This window comes from Ascaphus truei, chromosome 4, assembly GCF_040206685.1.
Source record: "Ascaphus truei isolate aAscTru1 chromosome 4, aAscTru1.hap1, whole genome shotgun sequence".
Taxonomy (NCBI): Eukaryota; Metazoa; Chordata; class Amphibia; order Anura; family Ascaphidae; genus Ascaphus; species Ascaphus truei.
In genome coordinates, this window is record NC_134486.1 from 42,325,178 (window position 1) to 42,337,691 (window position 12,514).

The following is a 12,514-nucleotide window of genomic DNA, read 5'->3' on the forward strand; positions in this document are numbered from 1 at the left end:
TCTTTGGAACATGACTGGAGCCCCATGTAGCCCAAACAGAATAGTGATGAATTGGTGTAAATCGAGAGGGTGGCGAAGGCAGTTTTGCATTTGGATTCCTCCACTAAAGGTATCTGCCAATATTCTTTCGTGAGGTCTAGGGTGGAGATATACTCTGCTTTACCAAGGGAATCAAGCAATTCATTCACCCTAGGCATTGGGTATTCATCGAATCCGGATATGGCATTTACCTTTCGGAGGTCCACGCAAAACCTCACCGACCCATCTGATTTAGGGACCAACACTATAGGGCTACACCATTCGCTGTGAGACTCCTCATTCACGCCCAATTCCAACATGTCTATTATCTCCCTCTCTCCAAGGTCTTTTCGGCCTTCTGGCAATTTGTAGGGACGAGACCATACTTTTACTCCAGGTTCCCTCTCAATCCTATGGGACACTAAATCTGTATTCCCTGGCAGCTCGGAAAATACATCTGGAAATTGGTCACATAATTCCAGTAGGTCTGACCTTTGTTCCATTGTTAACTGACCTCCCATAGGGACCTGATGGCCATTGTAAGTACTACCCTTTGTAGGCTGTGGACCCAAATCCGTCATTCCTTCCAGAGGGTGGATGAATAGCGCTCATCGTTTTCCAGGGTTTCAGGAGATTTACGTGTTAGATTTGTTTACCCTTCCTGGACCCTGGTTGAGAGATTTGTATTGTATGTCTTTATTTATATAGCGCCAAAAGTGTACTCAGCGCTTCACAAAGAATACAGTACACAGAATTTTAAAAATACAATAAGTGCAGCAAAAATCAGACAATGGGAAAGGAAATCCCTGCCTCGAAGAGTTTACAATCTAAGAGGTTTGAGGTGAAACTTAGAGACAGCAAGTGAGGGAATAAGTGCTGTAGATGGGTGTGCTTGGCCACAAGATTTCATAATTCACCTCCCCAGTGCGGCGGAGAACTTGGATAGGACACTGCCACTTTGCTAGGAGTTTACTCTCTTAAGTCGGCAATAGCAGCATCACTTGGTCCCCAGGTTGGAACACCCTTATGGGGGCATTTTGGTTATACTGCCTCTCTTGACGTTCTTGAGCAAACTTAAGATTTTTCTTAGCAAGCCGACCTATCATGTCTAGACTGTTTAAGGTCTATTACACACTGAAGAGTATTCTTGGAGGGGTAGGGCTCCTCCTCCCAGGATTCCTTCAGTAGGTCCAGAATACCCCGGGGCTGCCGTCCATATAGGAGCTCAAACAGGGAGAAACCTGTGGAGGCTTGGGTAACTTCTCGTACCGCACACAATAGGAAAGGGAGAAGTTCATCCCAAGCTCGCTTCGTAAGCATGTTTTTTAAAGTTCGTTTAAACCTCTCTACCAATCTTCAGTCTGAAGATGGAGACAGAGGTCCAGACGGATTTAACCTCTAATAATTTAAGGACATCCTGCATTAACTTCGCCATGAAGTTTGTTCCCTGGTCGGTTAACATTACCTGGGGCAGTCCTACCCGAAAGAACAGCTCTAAAAGCTTGTGAGCGACCTGTTAACAGTGGTTGATCTCAGAGGGAAGGCCTCCGGATATCTGGTGGCATAATCTATGATAACTAGTATGAACTTATGTCCCTTCGCAGAGGGTTCTATAGGTCCTACTAGATCTACACCAATCCTCTCAAATGGGACCTAGACCAAGGGCAGAGGAACCAAAAGAGACGGCTTCTGTCCCTTTTGGCTAGTTAACTGGCATTCTGGGCATGTCTCACATAGTTTCATGATATCACCATGTATGCCTGGCCAGTAGAACCGGGACAAGATGCGGTCCATGCTCTTATCTCTGCCCAGATGACCACCCCTTGGGAGAGTATGGGCTAGGGTAAACACTGTTTTAATAAAAACTTTAGGGACTAATATTTGTCGAATGACCTCCCCTGTTTGTGTAACCTTATTCACACTATATAAGATGTAATTCAGTGGTTCGAAATGTGGAAACACCCTTACACCTTGTTCATTCACTATGTTAATATTGACCCGTACCACCTTCTCATATTGTCTAGATTGAGTTGGGTCTTCCCTGTGCCTCTGACAGAAGTCAGGAAGAGCAACATCTGGCAAAATTCCCATATCTGTCTGTTCCCCATCCTGGTCATTTTCCGCCATGACTTGCAGTCTGTTGGGCTGACTAAGGTTACCTAGAGTCCCAGCCTTTTTTAACCAGTCCTCTTTTTCCGCACGTCTCTGTTTACACGTCTTTGGGACACGGTGTCTATGGGGAAAGATCTCTGGGGAAAGGGGGAACAAGTCCCTTGGCTTTTCCGGTACCAGAGAAGTAGGCTCCGCATGAGTAGGGGCCAACAAAGTTCCAAAGTAGAGCCAGTCTCGGCCAAGTAGAACAGGGGCAGGTAGCCAGGAAGCAACTCCTATTAGTAGTCTAGCCTCTCGATCAATGATGCGGAGGAGGATGTTCGCCGTCGAGTATTTCTTTGTATTCCCATGGATACATTCGATATTCCATGGAGAGTCATAGGATAGTTGGTTGTTTGGAATTAGGCCCTCCGAGATGGGGAAAGGTCTTCTGATCGGGTTGACTGGACATCCCGAACTGGCAGGTGGTAGACCCCTCGATTTTCTGCTCTCCTGCATCTGGCATCACTGGAATCAGGTGGTGTTTGTATGGGCCAATCCCAGCTACCCTCTTTGCTGTCGTCCCCTAAAAAGTTTTCCACCAAGTGGACCGCTGAATCTAGGGAAGTTACAGCATGCCTTTTTACCCAGGAGCGAGAGGAGGGGGCCATTATCTGTATGAACTGCTTGAGCACAAACTGTTCAAGGATTTCTACCTTTGTATGCTTCTCTGGTTGTATCCACCTGGTACATAAATCTAATAAGCAGTGGGCTATGACCCAGGGTCTGTCTCTGTTTGTATATTTGACCGTCTGGAACCGCTGTCGGTAGGTCTGTGGGGTGAGGCATAGGCAATCCAGAATAGCAGCCTTTAGTCACTGATAGTCCATGGCCTCGTCTGTCGGAAGAACCTGGTAGGCTGCCTGAGCTTCCAGCCTGGACCTGGATCCAGAATTTGGAGGAGCTTTTCTGTTTCCTGGGCTTGGTTTTCTGCTTGCTGCTTAATCAGCCATTCTGTTTGCTGGGCCTGTTTCTCTGCTAGCTGGGCCAGTTGCTCTGTTTGCTTGGCCTGCCTCTCATCTCACTGGGCTTGTCTCTCTGCTAGCTGGGCCTGTTGCTCCAGGAACTTAGAAAAAATTTACTCCATTTTTTTTCCAATGTGTGGCTCTTTTGATGCAGGGGCCGTCCAAATCCCACTTCATACCCCACCTGTGGCAGGCCGGCCTGTGAGCGAGGTCAGACAAGCGTTCACACATGCATTTTCAGGATAAACCAAATGTTGAGTGGTTTTATTTCTCCACAACACAAATAAACATTTGGACACACTGTCCCTTTAAGGCAGTGGTCTCCAAACTTTTCAGTACGAGGGACACATCGTATATGCTACACTTTTTCACGGACCAAAGAAAAAAAAATCTTTTTATATATTTATATATTTGATAAATTAATGAATAAGTTTTGTTTGGATCTTTTGGGGATAATCAGCATGATATGATTCAGAACAAGAGAAATGTGACAATTGCAAAGAATGTAGCCGTGCTTACACTGGGAGATTATGTATAATGAGCAAATATATATATATATTTCAAGTTGCTGCGTGCTAGATAAAATCTTGTGGGGGCCTGATGTGGCCCCGGGGCCGTAGTTTGGAGACCCCGGCTTTAAGACAAAACAAAACTCATAAAAAGAATGCCTACTCCCAATAGTGAGATCTTGCTAAACATTCCAGGCCCTATCTATCGGGCTGGCTAGCTTTGTCCAGTTCCCAACCCCTAAACATATACCACAATAGTTATGGAACAATATTAAAGTCCTTACTATATCTTTGTTTGGGAATTTCTATCCCTAGAGAGAGTTTAGAAAATTCTTCTGGATAGGAACTTGCACAGGACAGCTCTGTAGTGTGAGTCAGCCACCTACTACAAGCAGTAGCCTTTTTCTCAAGCTGGTTGTCAGCTGTCTCAGCTTACTTCCTGATTGTCCAAGTATTCTTACTGGGTTAACCTTCTGAGTGCTGGATGAAGGACTCAAATGTATGTTTCCCAGGCATAATTATCAGTACCTGACTTCACCCTGTCACATAATGGCATTGCATTTTTGACATATTTTCATATCACGTTTCACATTATAAAGGATCACAATCTCCTCGTTTAACAATCAGCATTATAGGTTGATTTTTTTAATTTCCTCTGGTTATATTTCTGAATGTATCCCTCGTGTAACACCTTGTACATGGGCTTTTCCTTTTATCAACATCATTGTGGTTTTATTCCCCTCCCCCCCCCCGCCACCTAATTTTTAACCTTTAACTAACTGTAATTAACATTTTAATTTCCCTTCCCTCCCTAACTACAATGTCTGTCCCACTAGGTCCATGTTTTTTAAGCAGACCACTCAGTGGAAGTTTAAACAACGCTACAAGAATGAAGACGTATATACATCCCGTAGTGTTATCCTAGGTACATCTGCTAACTACATAGCTACCTCCTCCTATTCACCCCATTTATCCATGCCACATTGTTCTAAAACACCACATATGCACAGTACCACATAGTGACATTTTTTTGTCCCCACTTGATCAGGAAAAGATATAACACATCATTTACACTGCATTATACCAGCTAAACTGGATCTATTTTGGAATGGCTAAGGTCATTTATCATGGAACCCAATTACTTGAAAAGAAAGGTGCTTTACAACACTAGATAATGCAGAGTCCTCTATATTTAAGTCTGTGCTTGTTAAGATTATAATGTAGTCATTACTTTTCAGATCTTGGCGTATTCTCTGCTGTGGTCAGTAAGAAATTCAAATGTGATAATTAGAAAGCAGGGACAATAGGCAAGAAACAACCATTTCAGTTATCAAGACGTGTTTTTCTTAACTGCTATCAAATGAATAAAACATGCAAGTCCTATACAGTGTGATTTTATTCCCAAAGGCTACAGTTACAAAGAAATGAAGCAGAATTTTTTATTGTAATATGCTTAAAACTGGATTATTTGTTATTCACAAACTCCAAATGTATTGTCAACTAATATGAACATTATAAATACAGTATTTTATACAAATAAGGGAAAAAAGCGAAACTCCATTGAGCAAGTTCTCTGGAGTGCCACTCTTCTCCCCCCACCCCCCCCCCCTATCTATGACATTGATCGCACCATGACTGTTGAGAGGCATGGACCCAAGGCATTAGTTACTGTGGATGGTGTGAGTGCACCTTTTTGGGATGACTGATGTAATACAATTCACATAATACAATAACTATACTGTACATTATAATTGGCAAATTGGACTCAAAAGGGGAAGTCATCACACAAATAAATTGCTCATCAGTTAAAGCTAGCTGTATGACTAAACATAATAGGAGTTGCAATACACATCTGTAAGTAGTGACTGTGACGGTAGGGGGTAACCATGCTCTCAAATAATGGTTAAGCTGGTTTTGGTTACCCCTGATCCGTGTATATGGGTCCAAGAGAGTTAGCTCTTGGGCCCAGTAACATTGCATGTTTCCAATGTATTATGTGTAATCTAGGATGCCACTTGTTCTGCCAGACCTGAAGGAGCCGGTCCGAGCGGGTGGCATTGAGATAGCCAGGGAGTGAGATGCCAGGCTTGCGCATGTCTCCTGGCTATTTCATATTTCCCACTGACCCGGCTTTTCTTACCGGTTTGGCTCTGATTCGTTGCTGGGAATTTTCCCACGTGATGATTGGCTGCTGAGTTTCATGAATGAAACTCAGAATACTATAAAGAACACGTGAACCAATCAGATTTGAGTCTTCCATAGTAAGAGCGTGGGTGGGCTTTTCAAAGTTGCTCTTGCGCGAATAGTAGAGCAACCGGCTTCGATTTCAAGCCAGAAAAGCCTGCCTAAGTGCCGACTTTTGCACCCAAGCTCTCAAAATCGAACAGCTGGGATTTCATGCCGATTTGAGTTCCTGAGGATTGGTGATAATTCGCGGTCAAGAAAGTCCAAGTTCTCAGAAGAGAAGGGAGCGGTGACGTGTGGAACTTCATGCCGATTTGAGTTCCATGAGATTCCGGGCTAAGTCCCGGTCAGGGTAAAACTCTTATTTAGAGTTCCCTGCACCTAGGAAAGTCTAGTTTTCTACCCCAGACCCTCAGTAAGTATGTCTTTTTGTCTGTATTTTGTGTTCCATTGTGTGAAAGCGAATGTATGTGAATAAATTACAATTTATTTAATTACCTTGTTTTGCTCAATGAATGATCCTGGTAAAAAGGTGTAAATTGCCTGGTCTCCCGTGACAGTGATGTGAGCATTTTGTCAGAGCATTGCAATGTGAAGGGAACACTGACAATTATTCCAAGTGTACAAAACATCTGGAATTAAAGTAATGCTTGTGCACTCAATCAATTGTCTTACAAAAATATGGCAATAGAAACCTCTCCACGTGCAAAAAGTGCTCAAAAACCATTCCCAAAAACACATCATCTTTGGCCCCATGTTTCAACCATCAAAAACTCTAAAATTGCTGCAAAAAGTATGCAAAGGGTATTATTATTATTATTATTATTATTATTATTAGCATTATTTCATGTCACCATATCAAGGTGCTTGACCACAATTTTGCTCAGCTCACACCAGTAACATTGTAGAAGGAGTTGGGTGGGGGGAACGGGGGAAGAAAGTCAGTGGAATATTACAATGACATTAAGCAAAATTTGTCTCTATAACTAGTTTCTTTTTGTATCACTTATATCTGCGACTGTGGTGGTGTTAACCTTTCCTCCGAATTGCTACAGACAGTATATTCCTCAGGAGAAAATGAATGCAGATAAACGATTTCTCTGTATTATGGAGCAAAGTGCATCAGCTTAACACATATACCTTATTGTCCCCTTGTTTAACCCTTTCAGACCTGATCATGTATTACTTTGTATTTTGATATATAGATTTCAAGATATAAACCAGGTCTGAAAGGGTTACAGAAGTCCCATTGACGCTGCAGTGTCTACGTACAGTATTTCTGATTATTCTCAACTCTTCAATGTACTGGATGCACAAGTTTATTGGAAGGGGTTTAAGTTAATTTAGTAAGTTTTAACAAAATAAGTTGAAACTGTGTTCAAAGATATATTATGCTAAGCAATGTTTTACATCACCCAAAGTGTTGTTGCTTTCAGATGTGCTATTGCTTTAATTATATTATGTATAACACTCCTCATTTTGTTAATACTACAGGGAACTGAAAATCATAACGCTCTGGGAATTCGTCATTCACAGCGTCTTGCACAGTGAGTTCATTAAAGGTTGTTTTTTTGTTTTTTTACTCCATTTTCAATATTTATGTTTATTATATAGCTCATAACCCAACTGTGCATCGTTTCCTGTGTAACTTTACATATAATTCATTGGGAAATTCAGTGAACTGGAACACCTTTTGCAATCAGAATATGGCTGTATTATCGATAATAAACATCTGAGAAAAAAAATCACAAGGCCATTATTCCCTTTTGCTTGACCTCTTTACAGTCAATACCATTGATCCCATCTCCTCAGGAATATTCTTATTCAGCATTTCCATCAGTTTGAAATGCAAGTACACAATCCCTGCATATGCATGTTACCCTCTTGACCATGCCTTATACATGTTGTGCTTCCTTAGATCCTCCTGGCTTAGATTATCTCCCAAATCCCAAAATGGCACTATGGCGCTTAATCTCTACACTATGATGCTCCGAAAAGCTCCATTAAAGTCAGTTTACAGAATAAAGCACAATTATAGAATAAGGGCATATGATGATTCAAAGCTTTAGGGCTTGAACTCTTGTTTCTCAATGTTTACCTTTATATTTGATGCCCCTTTGTATTGTTCCTCCCTACATTATATATTGTATATTATCTCTGCACTTCATACATTATTGGACCTATATAAATAAATATATGCAATACAATAAAACATAAACACAATGTATCAATCCCAGCAAAACTTTGCTAAATCCCCATGTGGCTTTTTAGGTATTTCTGAAGTCAGCATTTACATTGAAGCACCAATGTCAGTATGAGGGTAGCAGGAGCAATACAGGTGCTGTGTGAACCAGGATATTATGGGGGGGGGGATGCACTAAACTTCATTAATGTCAATGGTATTTAATGCAGATACCCCTTATTGGAGCATAGTGAATCCTATGTGAGAGCAGCACTGTACCTAAAGAATTGGCATTAACTAGATGTATGTGGTTAGTATGATACAGTACTCATAATGTACGAGCAAGCATATTTTCCATCTCTCTTTTTTCATCTGGGGTCCCATATCATAATTGTGCCTTTAGTAACCGGAGCACTTTTCTCTCAAGACTTGGTTGTCTGTGTCTAGGAGAAGAGGCCCATTAGGGCTCCCAACACTTTGCAGAATTCCATAACTGTAGATCGGAAGGTTTGGAAATAAAATGGATAGAGATAGTCACTTTAAACGATAGAGGTGGAGACCGCTTTAATAAGCTATGCCGACACAAGACATACTGGATCAATACACTGCACACTTTAGCACCACATGGTTTAAATTTAGAGGTGGATTTAGCTGTTTTTATCTAGTATATGGTCCATTTAGGCCCCTCAGACTACCAAGCCCTCCCTCCCTGTACCATCCATGCATATTTACCATAATACACAGAACAATTTGCCAGTAGTCCCCATTCCATTAATACCTGTTCTTGTTTTTCTTCTGTGTTGATCTCAATTTTACCAAATTATATTATTCATATAACACACTAGTCATTAAAGGATTACTCCTTTGGAGTATACATCCATTTATCTATTGATCTATCTAACTAATCTTCTGTAGGGGTCATGAAACGAACAACTGCACTTGCCTAGACAAGTAAAAGAAACCATATGAACAAGCACTCATGTGGTGGTATATACAAAATATTAAGATAAAAGTAACCTTTATTAGTGTATATGGGTATAACAAGTGAAGGGCTAAACACACAACACAATTAAAAAGGTATTAAACAAACTACCTCCCAGTCATAGTAGTAAACTGGTAGAGGTAGTAAATGAAGGAACTGTAGGTAACTGGCACCTAAAAAGAATATAATCAAATCAAAACGTAAACGGTGCCTCAGTGTGGTAAGTTTGTGTGGAAAGGTCTAGTGTCTGTCTGTGATGTGTCAGACAGTCACACATCTTTCAAACCACGCCTGATAGGGTTGTCACTCAGAGAGTACATAGAAAGGCTATAAGTAGACAGTGGGTAAATTGTGCATCAAACTAACGTGCTATATACAGCCTAATATGGTAGGTGTTAAAGGTAAGTAGTACTCGAATATCTAGAGTTGACAACAATTGAAATAGTCCTTCAAGGCAACGCAGGGTAAAGGTACAAATTACCAAAGAATAGGCTACTGTGTACAGTAGCTGGGAGAATGAGGCTGTTAAGTGGAAGCCTTGAACTCATTGTTTAACTGCTTCCACACAAGGTCTCCCTCTAGGCAGACTGACAATACTAATGAACATGTCAGAGTGCCAAAGCCTGATGAGAGCACGGAAAAAGTGTAAATAAACAGAGGACTGCTGCTCGGCTCCTCTATGGGGGCAGCATTTACTAAGTGAAGAGGCTATCTGATCCGTAAATATATACTTATGTGACAGGTAATAATATAACATTTTTGTAAGTGGTATACAGATGCCTAAAAAAGGTCGCTGGGTATCTGCGGCCTGTATGTGCAGTGTGGAGTCAGTGATAATAACATGCAGCTACTTGGTAGTATAACTCTCGAATTGAAATGATAATTGGGTAGCTGCTATGTATGGTAATTCATTCACGGCTCCACACATAATGCACAGATGCTAGATACAGGTCACTAGATATATGCGACCTGTATATACGGTATGGGGGCAGTTATTCATGCCCTGCAGCCACTCGGTAATGTAACAGTCGAAATAGAACACCTGGACAATGCTAACACCTGGTGGTGGGCGCTCCTCTATGACGTCAGCACACGTGACGATGCGGCGGCGTCTAGCGTAATCCCTAGGCAGCCTCCCTTGGTGTTAGCAGTGAAGAGGTCTGCCGTTGTATCAGCTAGGGTCTTACCCCACCCGGCAATTTAATGTTCTGTGGTGTTCATGAATACACCACGCCGGGTGGAGCTCTGCAGGTGCTGTTATATCGGAGCCGTGATTGACTGCCCCTATAAAGCAGCCACCCAGGTATCATTCTATTTCGACTGTTACACTACCGAGTGGCTGCAGGGCATGAATCACTGCCCCCATACCGTACATACAGGTCGCATATATCTAGTGACCTGTATCTAGCATCTGTGCATTATGTGTGAAGCCGTGAATGAATTACCATACATAGCAGCTACCCAATTATCATTTCAATTCGAGAGTTATACTACCGAGTAGCTGCATGTTATTATCACTGACTCCACACTACACATACAGGCCGCAGATACCCAGCGACCTGTTTTAGGCATCTGTATACCACTTACAAAAATGTTATATTATTACCTGTCACATAAGTATATATTTACGGATCAGATAGCCTCTTCACTTAGTAAATGCTGCCCCCATAGAGGAGCCGAGCAGCAGTCCACTGTTTATTTACACTTTTTCCCTGCTCTCATCAGGCTTTGGCACTCTGACATGTTCATTAGTATTGTCAGTCTGCCTAGAGGGAGACCTTGTGTGGAAGCAGTTAAACAATGAGTTCAAGGCTTCCACTTAACAGCCTCATTCTCCCAGCTACTGTACACAGTAGCCTATTCTTTGGTAATTTGTACCTTTACCCTGCGTTGCCTTGAAGGATTATTTCAATTGTTGTCAACTCTAGATATTCGAGTACTACTTACCTTTAACACCTACCTTATTAGGCTGTATATAGCACGTTAGTTTGATGCACAATTTACCCACTGTCTACTTATAGCCTTTCTATGTACTCTCTGAGTGACAACCCTATCAGGCGTGGTTTGAAAGATGTGTGACTGTCTGACACATCACAGACAGACACTAGACCTTTCCACACATACTTACCACACTGAGGCACCGTTTACGTTTTGATTTGATTATATTCTTTTTAGGTGCCAGTTACCTACAGTTCCTTCATTTACTACCTCTACCAGTTTACTACTATCACTGGGGGGTAGCTTGTTTAATACCTTTTTAATTGTGCTGTGTGTTTAGCCCTTCACTTGTTATACCCATATACACTAATAAAGGTTACTTTTATCTTAATATTTTGTATATACCACCACATGAGTGCTTGTTCATATGGTTTCTTTTACTTGTCTAGGCAAGTGCAGTTGTTCGTTTCATGACCCCACCACCCCTGGCACCATCTCACAGACTGTAGCTAGGGCTTACCTCCTCTCTCCCCTATTCCCCATTACTTAATCTTCTGTAGGGACAGTCACCATAAATATGTATTATAATTATCCTATATATTCGGAACTACAGTATAGGCCATTTTTAAAATTTTACATTTTTCAAAGTTCCTGCAGTCATTCACACATTTTTTGATACATTGCATGGACCACACAATCAGAGTTGTTGCCGTTACCCTTGTGTGACTATTTTGTTTAAATCATATGTAACCCCTCCTATTTTGCCTCAGACTAACACCTGCTGCTGAGGAGGGAGCCGAGTCCTCCTCTATATGATGCACATGCATGGCCGGCAAGCGCCGTTCGCTCATGCACACAAGCGGCAGCACCGATGTATGAGGTCCCCAAATTTTGCCACCTATCGAACCTAATGGGAAATCCACCACTGCACATGGCATTAGGTCAGACAATGGCAGACACACTACAGTAGGGTTTATAGTATAACCATACTTATAAAGTGAGTAGCAATGGACACTCTGGCACCTTATGATCCTTTACACAAGTATGACAACATACATTCACATAACAGATTACCATAACATACCCCACTAAACGCTGCGCGTGTGTATGTCAGTGTCTATTGCTGATGCCACCCAATCCTTGGTATCAAAGCCTGTGTGATGGTGCCAGCACACCATTGGAGCTCTTAACTATGTATCAATGTTGCAGGCCTGTACTTCGCAAATGCTTCTGTACCACTTTATATGGCTTTTGCTGAGGACCCCCCTGACGGTGCGCATTACTCCGTGCTACTCTCACTAAGATGATCCTACTCGCAAGGCTTTCCCTCCAGCCAGGGTCCGCTCTCAGCGGCGGAACATAGACTGGTCACGTGTCTTTCACAATCAGTCCTGAGATCTCTCAGGCTTGCGCAGGTCTCCCCTCATGTGGTCTGCGAGGCCCTCTTAAAGGCTCCTTAGTCAATCCTTTCTTACAGTCTTTGTTATTAGCTGCTCCCATGTTCATCATGAATCACATGTTCAGTGCACACTGGAGATTACTCTGACAGGGGGCCGTGTGAGTGTGTTACCTAACCTCTTACTAG

General features: G+C 42.1%; 1 protein-coding gene across 2 annotated transcripts in view; it reads left to right on the top strand.

The window, feature by feature from the left end:
* LOC142491930 (spermatogenesis-associated protein 7 homolog) overlaps positions 1-12,514 on the top strand; it is a 231,930-nt gene that overhangs the window by 169,788 nt on the left and 49,628 nt on the right. For both annotated transcript variants that reach the window (XM_075594726.1, XM_075594727.1), the window contains exon 8: positions 7,322-7,374. In XM_075594726.1, the coding sequence (XP_075450841.1) occupies positions 7,322-7,374 (53 nt within the window). The remainder of the gene's footprint in view (positions 1-7,321; positions 7,375-12,514) is intronic.